The sequence below is a fragment of the Quercus suber genome, unplaced genomic scaffold (assembly GCF_002906115.3).
Source record: "Quercus suber isolate HL8 unplaced genomic scaffold, Cork oak 2.0 scaffold_1, whole genome shotgun sequence".
NCBI lineage: Eukaryota > Viridiplantae > Streptophyta > Magnoliopsida > Fagales > Fagaceae > Quercus > Quercus suber.
This window is the reverse complement of record NW_027069468.1, coordinates 559,584-574,331: the sequence shown is the minus strand read 5'-3', so window position 1 is coordinate 574,331 and position 14,748 is coordinate 559,584. Positions and strand designations below refer to the sequence as shown.

Below are 14,748 nucleotides of genomic sequence, written 5' to 3'. Positions count from 1 at the left end.
ATTCTGCACTTCGTATCTCCCCCTTTCCTTCTGTCCCAGAAGACTCGCCTGCTCCCTGTCACATCAACCTCCACTAAAAGGCTTCTTCCTGACCAGTAAGATCTCCTGACAGCACTCTTCTTCCCTTTTAAGTAATCTTTTGAATTCAAATTGAGGAGTGGGTAGCGTAGCCTAGAGTTTTTTGCCCCTACCTCTGTCTCCTCATTAATGCTCAGCTCCTTCTTGTCCCCTCCCACCACCTCCATCTTATCTGCCTTGCCCACCGGAGCTACCTTCACCTTGGCACCTTTATGTCTCAGGTTCACCCCTTTCATCTCCTCTCTAAACTGTGCCTTCTTCCCCTTATCTGAGTAACCTATCTGCTTTAGTTGCTTTCTAACCTCTATTCCTCCATGAGATCCTTGTACAACTTCAGCAAAGGTTCTAGGATTTTGAGTCTCCAAGTTTAACCTCTGCACCTGGGGAATAAACTTTGAGAGACCATGACCACCCACCGCGTAATGGGAAGGGAACAACAACTTTCTCAGCTCAAGACCAAAGGCCCTCCAACCACTTCTCTCTTTGCCTTCAGGAATTATGATCGACCTCCTAGACCCACCAGCTTTGAGCTCAGTCAATAACAAGAACTGACCCGAGGAATTGAAGCTACTTTGGAGAGTAAATGCAATGTCACCTACTCTGAAAATAAAAAACTGTTTGGAGCTCTTCCCAACCACAAGTTCTTCAATACTATTCATCAACCAAAGTGCTGCAGTCTTGCCTAAGAAGACTGATCTCATAAAGAATCTGCCCCTCTCAAAAATCCTTAGCAGGAAAAAACGACCCCCTTCCTCTAAAACTAATTGAAAGGATTTTGACTCAATAACGAATCTGCGAACTCCCCCCATTTCAATGAAGCTTCAATGAAGATGTTTAGAATTTTTCGGGATGTTCATTAGCAGATTAATTGGTAGGCAAGGGAAAAAAGAGGGGCAAGGAGGAATCTACAGAACAATGGTGAAGTCTTGAAGCTTAAAATTCCTCAAATAAAGATCAGATGACTACAGGATAAAATTGAGATTGGAATATCAACCTACTATGCAGATGATATATTATTGACTGTGGTTTCTCAACCTTGATAAACAGATTAAAAAAGTGAAACACCAACCCCCATGTCCGTTATAGAAATGCAAGCAAAGCCATTCAAATATTTTGCTCATATTTAAGATTTGTTGCATTGGGTAGTATCAATGTTTGACACTACACGACATAGGTTTTTACGAGTTAGGGTCATAAACAAGCAGACCCAAAGGCGACACAATAAGAAATGTGTTATAAGCGGATTAACCCTCGCGATCCACAATTGACACGCCAATTTATTTGTGTCAACCCAAAATGACCCATTTAACATAACCTATTTAACCTGTTTAACTTGTATAACAAATACATATTCATTTTTATTTTAAATTTGTCAAATACCTCTTATATCCAACATATATTTTAAACTTAAAAAGAAAAGTGAGTAATTGCAAAAATTTTTAAACTTAAAAAGAAGAGTGAGTTATTTCAAAAATTTATAAGTGATATAATTGTAAATTGAAATTGAAATTTTACATTCCTCAAGTACGGTTAGGCAGTTATAGTTAGTTTCTTTATGGGGGGGGGGGGAGTTTGCAGTTTCTTCAGAGTCCAAATTCTTTAAATTAGTTTTAGAGGAAGGGGGACGTTATTTCTTGCTACGGATTTTTGAGAGGGGCAAATTTTTTATGAGATCAGTATTCATGGGCAAGAATGCAGCATAATGGCTGATGAATAATATTGAAGACTTTGTTGTTGGGGAGAGCTCCAAACAATTTTTTATTTTTAGAGAAGGTGACACTGCTTTTACTCTCCAAAGGAGCATCAACTCTTCTGGTTAGTTCTTGCTATTGATTGAACTCAAAGTTGGTGGATGTAGGAGGTCGATTATTATCCCTGAAGGAAAAAAGAAATTTGGTTGGAAGGCTTTTGGCCTTGAACTAAGAAAGCTGTTGAATCCTTCCCCATATGCGATGGGTGGTTATGGTCTTCCAAAATTTTTTCCTTAGGTGCGCAGGTATAACTTGGAAGCTCAAAACTCTAGAACTTTTGCTAAAGTGTGCAAGGCTTTCATGGAAGAATAGAGGATAGAAAGCATTTAAAGCAGCTTGGTGAGAAGAGGGGGTGAATTTGAGACTTCAAGGTGTCAAAGTGCGGGATTTTCCGGTGGACAAGTCTAATAAGATGGAGGCGGTGGGAGGGGATAGGAGGGAGCAGAGCATTAATGAGGAGGCAGAGGTAGGTGAGCAAAATTTGGTAGACACTAGGATACATTTCCCAAGCTTCAGTTTAAATTCAATAGATTATGAAAAGGGGAAGAAGAGTGATGCTAGGAGATCTTGCTGGACAGGAAGCGGTCTTATTGTGGAGGTTGATGTGATAGGGAGGAGACGGGTTTCTTGGGACAGAAAGAAAGTGGGAGATATGAAGACTAGAGGGGTATCACGGGCAGTGGTTTGGGATTGCAATAAAGGAGCAACAAAGGCCCTTAAATGGGTTGCACGGGGAACCAAACAGGCCGAAAATAAGCACGTTTTGGGCCTAGGCACAAGCCCATTGTTGACCGACACATGTGTGGGTTCTTTTAACTCTATTTTCTCGGGCCCAAGTTATTTTGAAGTGGGCGAGAGCTCTCTGTTTGGCGAAGGAATCTCAGCCCAGGCTCCGATGACAGTGGCGTGCCCCATGGCCCTTCACCAGAGCTTCGATCTTGTGCCAGAGGTGCCAGATTGATGCACTAAGCCTTTGACGGTGGCCGATGGCCCCTCCTTCACCGGAACTAGCTCCGAGTTCCGGTGAAGGAGGGGCCATCGGAACTCGGAGCTTACCCACGTTGTCACCGGGTAAGTCTGATATGGTGCTTTTGCAGTCATCGGTTGAACTCTTCCTTTTTGGTTTCTTTTTGAGCTTATCAAGGGCTGGGTTTGTGGATTTGGGTGTCAACGATGGGGTTGAAGGTGGCTGGGATAGTTGTGCCAACTTCAGGCCGAAAGGTGTACTGGAACATGATCAGTCCAGTTTAGCGGTGATACCCACGAAGGTAGTGGGTGATGTCCCTGGGGAGAGTGTTTTGGCGGTGGAAGATTTGAATAATTTAGATATCGGTTTGGGTGGAGAGGATAGCTTATCAATCCCTCTGATGTCTATCACTTCCTTTGGGTTGCCTTTGTCAGCTGAGTTGAACTGTGGTAATGAGGCATTGGAGTGTGTGAGTACGTTGGATATTTCTAGGTGGGTGAAGAACAGACTTCCTGGTTTTAGTAAACTGGTGGGGCTTCCTCTGAGTTGACATGAGAAGTTATGTATTGCTTTGTTACAAAAGATTGAAAAGGAGACGGAGGAAGCCAAAGTGTTGAACAGGAAGGTTACAGTTCCTAGAAAAGCTGTCATTAATAAGGATAGAGGGATGAGAGAGCTAAGGAATTTGCAATCTTCGGTTAATTATGATGGTAGGTAGAGTGTTGGCTGTTGAGCTAATATAATAGTTGGGATTTTCATGTCTTTATGAATTTTAAAATTCTTTCTTGGAATGTTAGGGGTCTGAATGATTGTCGGAAACGTTCGATAGTGAAAAATTTATTGCGTGAGTGGAAGTGTGATGTAATCTGCCTTCAAGAGACTAAGCTTTCTGGCAGCTTGTGGAGTTGTCCTTATGTGGATTGGGTGGCTTTAGATGCTGTCTAGACAGCTGGCGGGGTTTTGATGATGTGGGATAGGAGGGTCTTAGAGAGGTTGGATTTTTTGCTGGGTTCCTTTTTTGTGTCTGTTCGGTGGAAAGGGGTGGGGGATGGCTTTACCTAGGTGTGTTCAGGGTTTATGGCCCAATTGACAATAATGCGAGGGGGCTAATGTGGGACGAGTTGGTTGGTATTCAGCAATACTGGAACATCCCTTGGTGTTGCATTGGGGATTTTAATATTGTTCGTTTTCCGAGTGAACGGTTGGGTAACTCCCGTCTTACTTCGGCTATGGACCTTTTTTCGAAGTTCATTGAGGACCTTAATTTGATTGATTTGCCTTTGGAGGGAGGGAGCTTTACCTGGTCTAGCGGCTCATATCATCCTTCGATGTCTAGGATAGACAGAGTTTTGGTGTCTCACGATTGGGAGGAGCAATATCCGGATGTGATCCAGTGGATTTTACCCTGCCCTGTTTCAGATCATTTCCCAATTCTTGTGGAGGTAGGGGGAATGGTGAGGGGGAAAAGTCCGTTTAGGTTTGAGAATATGTGGTAAAAGATGGATGGGTTCACTGATAGAGTTCATTCTTAGTGGAATCGACATTCTTTCTCTAGTACTCCTAGTTTTTTGTTTGCCAAAAAATTGAAGGCCTTGAAAGAAGATATCATTTAGTGGAACCGTTCGGAGTTTGGTCATGTCGGACGCAAAAAGTCTAAATTATTAGAGGCTTTGAAATTGCTAGATGCCAAGGAAGGGGAGATAATAATACTAAACGGACTTTGAAGCAGAGAATCTTCTCTCTTTGGAAGAAATCTCATGGAGACAGAAATCAAGAATGTTATGGATTAAGGAAGGAGATAATAATACTAAATTCTTCCATAAGGTGGCTAATTCCTATAGAAGGTTTAACCATTTAAGTATTTTGGAGGTGGACGGGGTGGTTTATGAGGAGGAGTCTGAGGTGGCTGTTCAGGTGGTACAATTTTATAAAAAATTGTATCAGGAGACAGAGGATTGGAGGCCTTTTGCAGAAAGTTTGGAGTTTGATCAGATAGACGTGTTGGAGAGGAGCTGGCTTGAAAGGAGGTTTGAGAAGGAGGAGATTCTTCTAGCTGTTAATGAGTTGGCTGGAGATAAAGCCCCAGGTCCAGATGGTTTCTCTATGGCCTTTTTTCACCATATTTGGAGAGTGGTGGAAAGAGATGTTCTAGCAGTTTTTGAGGAGTTCTATCTTTACAGTAAGTTTGAGAAATATTTGAACGCTACTTTCATAGCATTAATTCCTAAGAAGAATGATGCTTCCAATATTCGAGATTTTAGGCCTATTAGCTTGGTGGGGAGCTTGTACAAGATCCTGTCTAAGGTTTTGGCAAATCGTTTGAAGCTGGTTTTAGATTAACTGATCTCTGAGTCTCAGAATTGTTTTGTGGGAGGTAGATAGATTCTTGACGCAATTCTTATTGCTAATGAGTGTGTTGATAGTCGAGTGAAGAGTAAGACCCGAGGGGTTATTTGTAAGCTAGATATTGAAAAAGCTTATGATCACGTGAATTGGGAGGCTTTGCCAGATCTTTTGAAGAGGATGGGCTTTGGGGAGAAGTGGTGTAGATGGATCCGCACTTGTATTTCAACTGTCCAGTTCTCTATTTTGGTTAATGGGGCTCCAGCTGACCTTTTTAGGAGCACGAGGGGTCTGAAACAAGGGGACCCGCTATCTCCTATGTTGTTTCTGGTTATAATGGAGGTTTTAAGCAAGATGTTGAAAAGAATTGAAGGTGCTGGCTTGATCAGGGGTTTTAAGGCTGATGGTAGACGGGGTGAAGGGGAATGTGTCTCGCATTTTTTGTTTACGGATGATACTATTTTGTTTTGTGATGTGGAAGTGGAGCAGATCTTTCACATTCGGATGCTTCTCCTTTGTTTTCAGACTGTGACAGGTTTGAAGGTTTAATGTCCTGAAGAGTGAGATGATTCCAATAAGAGAGGTTAATAATGTGCATGCCTTGGCAGAGATTCTGGGTTGTAGGATTGGGACTTTGCCTATGACCTATCTAGGTATGCCGTTGGGGGCTTCCCATAAGTCTCCCTATATATGGAATCCTATCTTGGAGAAAATTAAGTGGAAGTTGGTTGGGTGGAAGAAGCTGTATTTGTCAAAAGGTGGAAGACTGACGTTGCTTAAGAGTACGCTAGCTAGTTTCCCTACTTATTATTTATCTCTTTTTACCATTCCATCGCATGTGGCTAATAAGATTGAGAAGATGCAAAGGGACTTCTTGTGGGGGCATTCGAAGGCTCATTTTGTGGGGTGGGATAAGGTGTGTGCTCCTAAGGCGAATGGTGGTTTGGGAGTAAGGAAAATAACTACTTTTAATAAAGCTTTACTAAGAAAATGGTTATGGCGGTTTGGGGTTGAGGAGACTCGTCTTTGAAGGAGGGTTGTAGCTTCGAAGTTTGGGGAAGAGTGGGGGGGTTGGTCTTCCAAGCTGGGTAGGGGTGTCTATGGGTGTGGTTTATGGAGAAGTATTCGAAAAGGTTGGGAGGTGTTTAGTAAATGCATACAGTTTGAGGTAGGGATGGGGGATAGAGAAGTTTTGAACAGATAGGTGGTGTGGGGACTTACCACACAATTTATCCTTCTCGATAGTGTATGGGATTGCTTCTAATAGAGAGGCATCTGTGGCCTCGTCTCTTGAAAGGTTGGGGATTGAGGCTTGGAGAAGCTAGAATGTTCGTTTACTTAGGGATCCAAATGATTGGGAGGTGGGTGAGGTGGATGAATTCCTTCGTACCTTGGGTTCTAATTTACCTTGATCTAAGCACGGAGACCGTATGAGGTGAGAGTTGTTGAAGAAGGGGGATTTTGACATCCGCTCTTTCTACAATAAGCTTCGTAGTCTCTTGCCTCATATCTTTCCTTGGAAAGGTATTTGGAAGGTTAAGGCTCCTCCGTGCGTCTCTTTCTTTGTTTGGATTGCAACTTGGGAGAAGATTCTTACAGGGGACATTCTGTGGGGTAGAGGATTTGATTTTGTTGACTAGTGCATTATGCGCCATTGTAATGGGGAGACGGTGAATCATTTGTTGCTCCATTGTGAAAAAGTTTATTAGCTGTGGAGCTTGGTTTTTAGATCTTTTGGGATCTCTTGGGTTTTGCCAAGATCGGTTGCAGATATGCTTTTTGGTTGGTAGAATTGGTTTGGAAAGCACTCTTCTAGCATTTGGAATTTAGCTCCTTTGTGCCTAATGTGGTGTATCTGGAGGGAGTGAAATTGGCGAACTTTTGAGGATACGGACAAATCCGATGACCAGTTGCTCGCTTTTTTTAGTGGTTCTCTTTTTGATTGATCTAAGGCTTAAGGACTCACCTCTAGTGATTCTCTCTCTTTGTTCCTTAATTCTCTGCTTTGTACTTAGTTCTTTGTTGGTTTTGTTGTTTTTTTTTTTTTGTTTGTTTTCTTCTCTGTACTCCTTGCTCTACCATATGTTTTTTCATGAGGTAGCTTTTTGAATATACATCTTTCTTATTTATCAAAAAAAAAAAAAAAAAGAAATTGAAATTTTACAAACCCTAAATCTCTAAACCTTCATGTAAATGCTTAAAAAGATGTTATATTTTTGTTGAACTGTGTTCTTTTGATTTTGGGTTAAAATATATGCACTTCTTTTGGGATGTAAAGAGCTTATTTCTAGATGGATGGTAGTACATTATGGACTTAGTATTTATTAATTACTTTGATGTTAATTTGAACTTTTGTATGATGTGTTTCAAGTATTTGATATTATTATTAACTTTCAAATTGTATGCTTAATTGGTATTTTGATGTTATGAGTTTGAATTAAATTTATAACAATATTAATAAGTTGTTTTTCTTTAAGCGGGTTAAATAGATTGAATTTGTGTCAACCCAACTTGCTTAAATCAAGCAGGTTGAAATGGGTGGTGTCACATCAACCCAACACGACCCGTTTATTAAATGTGTCAAGTGGGTTGTGTCGCGTCAACCTACTTCATTAATAGGTCGTATTAGGGTTAAAGGGTTATGACACAATTATTAAATGGGTCAGGTTCGAGTTAAGCTATTTAGCCGAATACCCCTCCCTCGACCCAATGCGCACACGACATGCTAACCCGAATTGACTCCAAACAACCTTTATTTAGGGATTTGTTGGCAATATCTATAAGTAGCATGTAACTTACTAGTTACTACGTTGCAAGATAAAAATTGGGTTTGCAAGTAGCTCTATACATAACTAGAAAAGTAGTATCTAGAAGACAAACCAACGTATGTGAAAGTAATCATGTGTTTTCTCTATTATGTTTCACACTTGAAAGTATTTGTTTTCTGATTTGGGGTTGATGGTGAATACTTCCTGAGGTGGAGAAAAGAGACATTCAACAATAAAATATTTATATTGGAGTTTTGAAGTAAAGACAAAAAATTTATTGAAAGAGAAATTTCTATTAGATTTGGAAAAGCATATATTCCACTAAGGGTTGAAGGATTTCTTTCATATCCATTATAAAAAAAATACGCACGTGTAACTATTTTTGCACCAGTAAAAAGAATTCCATTGAACCAAATAAATATAAAAAGGTTTTCCTAAATCTAAATGCTGGCTAAAACAAATGAATTTTGGTAGAAGAGTAATTTTAAATTAATGCTCTTAATTTGAACTAGTGGTCGAATTTCTTGCCAAGAATGAGGGAAAAAGAAACTAATGCTATTAATTTGCCTTATTATCAAAGAGTGCATTTAATTGAATGGTTTCCATTAATCCATTTTCCTTTGCATATGGATAATCCCCTTAATCCCATGAATGGGTTGCCTCTTGTTGTAATTTGTTTGAGCAAATGGTTGACAAAAAGAAACGGTGGTTTTCCATCAGGTGAAGGATATTACTCACTTTCCATTTGCAGAGAGAGAGCTTATGTTAATAAAGATTGCCGTGAATACTGCTGCTAGGAGGGATGTCCTCGATGTTGCCAGCATTTTCCGGGCAAAAGCTGTTGATGTGTCTGATCATACCATTACCCTTGAGGTAGGAATTCTTTCCAGTCTCTCAATTAGCGTTTTATTACTTTTTAGTATACTTCCTCAAGGATTCTAAGAGCAGTTTTGGGTACTGAATCACTTAAATGTCATTTCTTCCAATATAAAGAAAAAGGAACTACCCTATCTAATTGTTAATAATAATTTAAAACTGTGTATTATGGATGGGGTATGGAGCTTGCTCTAGAAACCCTTAATTTGTTAATTTGGACATGCATTACACTAACACTATTCAAAAGGTAAGAGGATAGAAGAACACAGCACAATCTGAAGACAGGTTACTCGAGTGTTGGAAAGGTGCCTTTGTAAAAGAATTTTAGCAGTGCTATGCTCCATATTTTATTTGGCAAACATAACTTTATATATGTCAACAGGCAAAAAGACACGGGCATGTCGGCCAGTGATCTGTGTGCTTGTTATTCTTCCCCTGGACATGCATGAAAGTAGTTTTATTTCCCTTCTTTTGGAGGGAATTGGTTCTGAAACAAAGATCCAATGAAAGTAGTTTTACCCAATCAAGATCAGTTATTCTATAAGAACACTGACCATGCAATAATGCTCTTACAAAAGCTTGAAAGTTCATCATGTGTGTTTTCTATTATGGGCTATTGTCATTGTCTATTGTTCTTAGTACTTTATCTCACCACCAATCACATTTTTCCTAATGTTGAGTGATAGTAGGACAAATTAGGGTTGTCTATGTTTAGTTGTGGCGGGTTTAGGGTAGGAAAGAAGAAGAATTAGAGGAAAGTTAAGGCTGTTTAGGGGCTGTGTGAACAGTACCGTGAACAGTAACCCTAGAAAGAAAGAAGAGAAAATAAAGAAAAGAGAGAGAAAGAAACAACAAAGGCCAACGTGCCTATTGCTCAAAACACTTGATTTTATTAATCAACTCATTCTATTTTTTGAATACATTAAGCACCCTATATATATAAATACTCTTACTTTTACTAGTAGTATTAGGATTACTAATAGTACAAGGACTACTATTTAACCCTAATAAATTAAACCAAAGCCCATACATAAAGACCCATAATTAAATAAGACTCATTAATAAAACCTATGGCCTATAACTATGGCCCATACCTAACCATTGAAAAATTACTAAAATGCCCTTGACTCAAGAATACCCAAATAAAATATAAAAACTTAATTAACTACCATGGACACTTATTCTTAGGCTTTGCCTTAGCCTTAGGCTTCCAAAGAGAATATCATTTCTTTAACCATGTTATGATTCCGCCATCATCGAGTGAAATGGTCTTGGAGAAATGAACCTTATAATATTGGGGAACAAATATTAGCATGAGAAACACCTCTGGTCTAACTCATCAATCTGCTGAAATTGAACAACACCTCAACATCATCTACAACCCTGGCTACACACATTCATCTTCTTTCTTTCTTTCTTCGTCTTCTTCTTTATTTATTTATTAATTTTTTTTAATATAAATTTTAAGTCAATAATAAAATAGAGACTTATGTCTATTTGTATAATACATCATGTGAACGCTGACAATTGATGAGGTTTGATGAAAGAAATGCAAAATTGTAGCAGTTATCAAAATGTCTAGGTTTTTTTCCCTGATTTCCAGGAGCTCCACATTCAGTCACGTGTTCTGGATAGCTCGCGCTGGCTGTCTGTCTTCACTAGTTCCCCTTTTCTCTTTCTTAATATCTTACTGACACTAAGCCATTGTATGTGCTCCAGCTTACAGGTGATTTAAACAAGATGGTTGCACTACAGAGGTTACTAGAGCCATATGGAATTTGTGAGGTATTCTTGACTCTTGGTTCTTATAGCTAAATTTGTTAGTTTGCATATGGATTTCCTGTATTTTTTTTGAAGAGCTGAAACTTGGAGTTGCCATATGAAATTAATTGGAAGTCTTTGTTTTGAGTAACTTGCTTAGACATTTCACATACTGCTGATATGATTGGTTAAAATTGTGTTACCCAAGTCGAATTTTCTTGTGTAGACTATGTCTTACTAGGGATTTTGGAAAATTCCATAAAAAATGTATTAAGCAGGTTGAAATATCTGGCATAAATTTGTTATGGAAAGAGGTTTGAAAAATTAGGTAGATATGAAATTTGGAATCCATGAAAATCAGATAGTTTAACAAAACCTACTCGAGTTCAATGGTTCACAAAATCCACTGGGTTTGATTGGCTCATCTGCTTGAACTATATGATTAAAGACGTGGACCTCACTTTGATAATTTGCATAGCTTTGTTTGTTCTGTGAGAGGATCTTTGGGGGAATGGGACTTTGTCATTTGTGGAGAGGCCGACTACCTCAAATTAGTTAGATAATTATTCATACAACTTTTTCTCTTTTTGATCAGTATGGGTGGGATTCGTAGTGTTTTCATTGAATCTAAGCTTTTTCAATTGATGGTTGAGGAAGGAGGAAATTTTTTCTCCTTACGTATTTTTGAACGGGGCAAACACTTCATGAAGTTAGTATTCATGGGCAACAATGCAGTGTTATGGCTGATGAATAATATAGAACACACTCTGGTTGGAGTCAATCCCAAACAGTTTTTAACGCTCAGGGAAGGAGATACCACTTACACTTTGTAGTGGGGATCAAACTCTTTTGGTCAGTTCCTTTTAGTGTTTGAACTCAAAGTTGGCGGGCATTGAAGGTTTGTCATAATCCTTGGAGGCAAAGCACAAAATGGTTGAAAGGTTTTTGGGCTTGAATTGAGGAAGATGTTGGAACTTAACCAATATGCTTTAGGTGGTTTAGGCCAGGAAAAATTTGTTTCAACACCACAGAGGAGAATTTTAGGGTTTTATCCCTCTTAGTCTTTTGTCGAGACCTGAAGGGTCAGGTGCAGTCAAGGGTTGTGATTTGGTCACACCATCTTACAACCAAGGATAAAGGGAAGAATCTGATTCAGGAGGAGTAGGTGGAGAAGCAACAAAATCGGTCAAGGGAGTTGTTAACAATGAATCCGAAACTTACAAGTGCTAAGGTGGGGGATATTTTGGTGAGCAAGCTTGGTACGACAGTGGTGTGAGAAGGGGAAAGGAGGGAGTAGTGCATTAATGTGGATGCTAATTTAGGAGAGAAAATCCAGGTAGAAAATAGGAAACAATTCCCATTATGTTTTAGTTTGAATTCAAAAACAAATGAAAATGGGAAGGGAGTGATATTAGGAGATCATGTTGGATGGGGAGTGGATTAATTGTGGAGGTTGTTGAGAAAGGAAAGAGGCAAGTTTCTTGGGATAGAACTAAGCCCTCGTTTGGGAGGAGGGAATAGAATGGAATGGAAAAGAATGAAAATAATAATTTTCTAAAATTCTCCCCTTCCCTTGTTTGAGAATTTAAGTGGGAGGGAATGTAATAGGTAGGAAGGAACACTCATTCCTTTCTATTCCCTTAAAAACTCAAATTTTCATCCTCCCAAAAAATTTGGAGGAATCGGAGGGAATGAAATTAGATTTAATGAATTTTTTACTAAAACTCCCAAAATACCCCTAAATATCTAGCCTTTTAATTTAAAATAAGGGTCTAATAATAATATTGTCATAAAATGATTCTATTCCTTTGCCTCCATGTTACTTCCAAACAAAATTACTTATGTTCCATTTATTTCCACTCCTTCATTTTAGAACATCCAAACAAGGTCACTTAATTCCATTCCGCTTATTGCTTTTCCGTTTATTTCCTTTACTTAAATACATTTCATTCCTTTATAATTATTCGTTTCTATTCCATTTCATTCCCTTATAAACTCCCAAATGAAGCCTAAAGGTGGAGTAAAAAACTTTAAGTGGGTAGCACGGGCCTTTTCAAAACATGGTAAGTGTAAGTTGGGTTTGGGCCCTAGCTAGTCGATAGCCCAACAGACATTCAGTAGTTCTAGTTTAGGGCCAAGTCCCTCAAGCCCAAGCACTTTTGAGCCAAATGAATGCTCCAAAGACTTTGTAGGGCCATGTTCCTTTGCCCCTCGTGTCGAGAAGGCTGGAGAGAGCCCTTTGGTGCCTCCGATGAGTATTGTTTTGCGGTATAGGTGGTGCGTTGTCTCGTGACGCCTCAGAAGGCTTGGGTTGAGGCCGAGAAGGCTAGAGAGAGTCTCTCGGTGCCTCTGATGAGCAAAATTTCGCCGATATAGGTGATGCGATGCTCTGTGACGTCTCAAGAGGCCTATGGTGAGGCTGAGAAGGCTGGAGAGAGCCTTTCGGTGTCTTCAATGAGTGCTGTGTTGCCGGCACAAGTGGTGCTCTGTCTTGCTAAGCCTTGAAAAGTTCGTAGTGACGCCGAGGAGGATGAAAAGAGTCCTTTGGTGTCTCTGATGAGTATAGATTTGCTGGAATAGGTGACACACTGTCTCGCGAAGCCTTAGAAGTTGGTAGAAAGTGTCATTTGTGATGGAATCTGCGCTTTTGGCTTCAAGTTGATGAATGGAGGGTCGGTTTTGATAGCTCAATGGTCGTCGAACCTCATTCCTTTGGCGCGAATGGTTAGCCTTTCTTTCTCCAATCTTCTTTTGGGGTTGTTGAGAGCTGGTCCTATGGGCTTGGGAGATATGGGTTGTGGGTGGGGGGGGGGGGGGGGGGAATGTAGTGTTTCATGTTGATTCTCTTAGCCTACCTAGGGAGTTCTTTTCTGCGGAAGATGCAATTGTTCTCTCAGTAGGTTTTGGTGAGAGCGAAGAATTTTCAGATTGTGCTCCTCTAAAGATTGTTGCTCTGAATGGGTTGACTACTTCGGTAGAACAGGAGGTGGTCACTGAGGTTTTGAGTCTTGAGGCTAAGTTGAATATTTCTGGATGGATGAAACATAGAATTCCCGGGTTCAGTAAATTGGTTGGGCTTTCTATGAGCCGTCATGAGAAGTTATGCATCGCTCTTTTACAAAGACTGGAATTTGAGATGGAGGCAGCCAATGTGTTACATAGGGAAGTCATTGGTGGTTGAAAAGTTGTTAAATCTAAGAACAAGGGAAGAAGAGAGCTGAGAAATTTGGTCTCTTTAGTGAATTATGATGGGAGATAGAATGTTGAATTGGTGCTTGTGGCAGTAGTCGGGAGATTTTTGTTGTTATGAAGCTAAAAATGATTTCACTGAATGTAAGAGGTTTAAATGATTCTCAGAGACGTCTGGTAGTGAAAAATTTGTTATGGGAGTGGAAGTGTGATGTAGTTTGTTTATAGGAGACAAGGATTGCTAGGATGGATAGACAGATGGCTTGTAGTTTGTGGAGTTGCCTGTATGTGGATTGGGTTGCTTTAGAGGCGGATCAGACTATTGGTGGGGTATTGATTATGTGGGATAAGAGGGTTTTGGAAAAGATGGGGGCTATGGTTGGTACTTTCTCAGTATTAGTTAAATGGCAAGTGGTGGTGGATGGTTTTATATGGGCATGCTCAGTGGTTTATGGCCCCAATGATAACAACGAGAGGGGATACATGTGGGATGAGTTGGTCGGTATTCAGCAATACTAGAGGATATCGTGGTGTTGTTTTGGGGATTTTAATATTGTATGGTTTCCAAGTCAACATTTGGGTGGGACACGTTTGACTTTGGCTATGGAGCGATTCTCTGAATTTATTGAGGATCTTAATTTGATTGACTTGCCACTGGAAGGTGGTAGCTATACTTGGTCTGGTGGTACAGATCAACCATTGATATCTAGAATTGATAGAGCTTTGATTATGCATGATTGGGAGGAACACTACCTAGATGTTATTAAAAGGATTTTACCTTATCCCATTTAAGATCACAGTCCAATTCTTTTGGAGGTGGGGGAAATGGCGAGGGGAAGATTCCTTTTAGGTTTGAGAGCATGTGGTTGAAGATAGATGGGTTTGTAGATAGAGTTCAATCTTGGTGGAATTGGCATTCATTTGTAGGTACGCCTAGTTTTGTGCTCGCCAAAAATTGAAGGCCTTGAAAGAGGACATAACTCAGTGGAATTGTAAAGAGTTTGGTAATGTAGAT

At 39.8% G+C, this 14,748-nt stretch overlaps 1 protein-coding gene across 2 annotated transcripts in view; it reads left to right on the top strand.

Annotated features, from left to right (window-relative positions):
• Window positions 1-14,748, top strand: part of LOC112021754 (acetolactate synthase small subunit 2, chloroplastic) — a 38,849-nt gene that overhangs the window by 17,724 nt on the left and 6,377 nt on the right. For both annotated transcript variants that reach the window (XM_065771046.1, XM_065771025.1), the window contains exons 10-11: window positions 8,628-8,780; window positions 10,503-10,568. In XM_065771046.1, coding sequence (XP_065627118.1) covers window positions 8,628-8,780; window positions 10,503-10,568 — 219 coding nt within the window. The remainder of the gene's footprint in view (window positions 1-8,627; window positions 8,781-10,502; window positions 10,569-14,748) is intronic.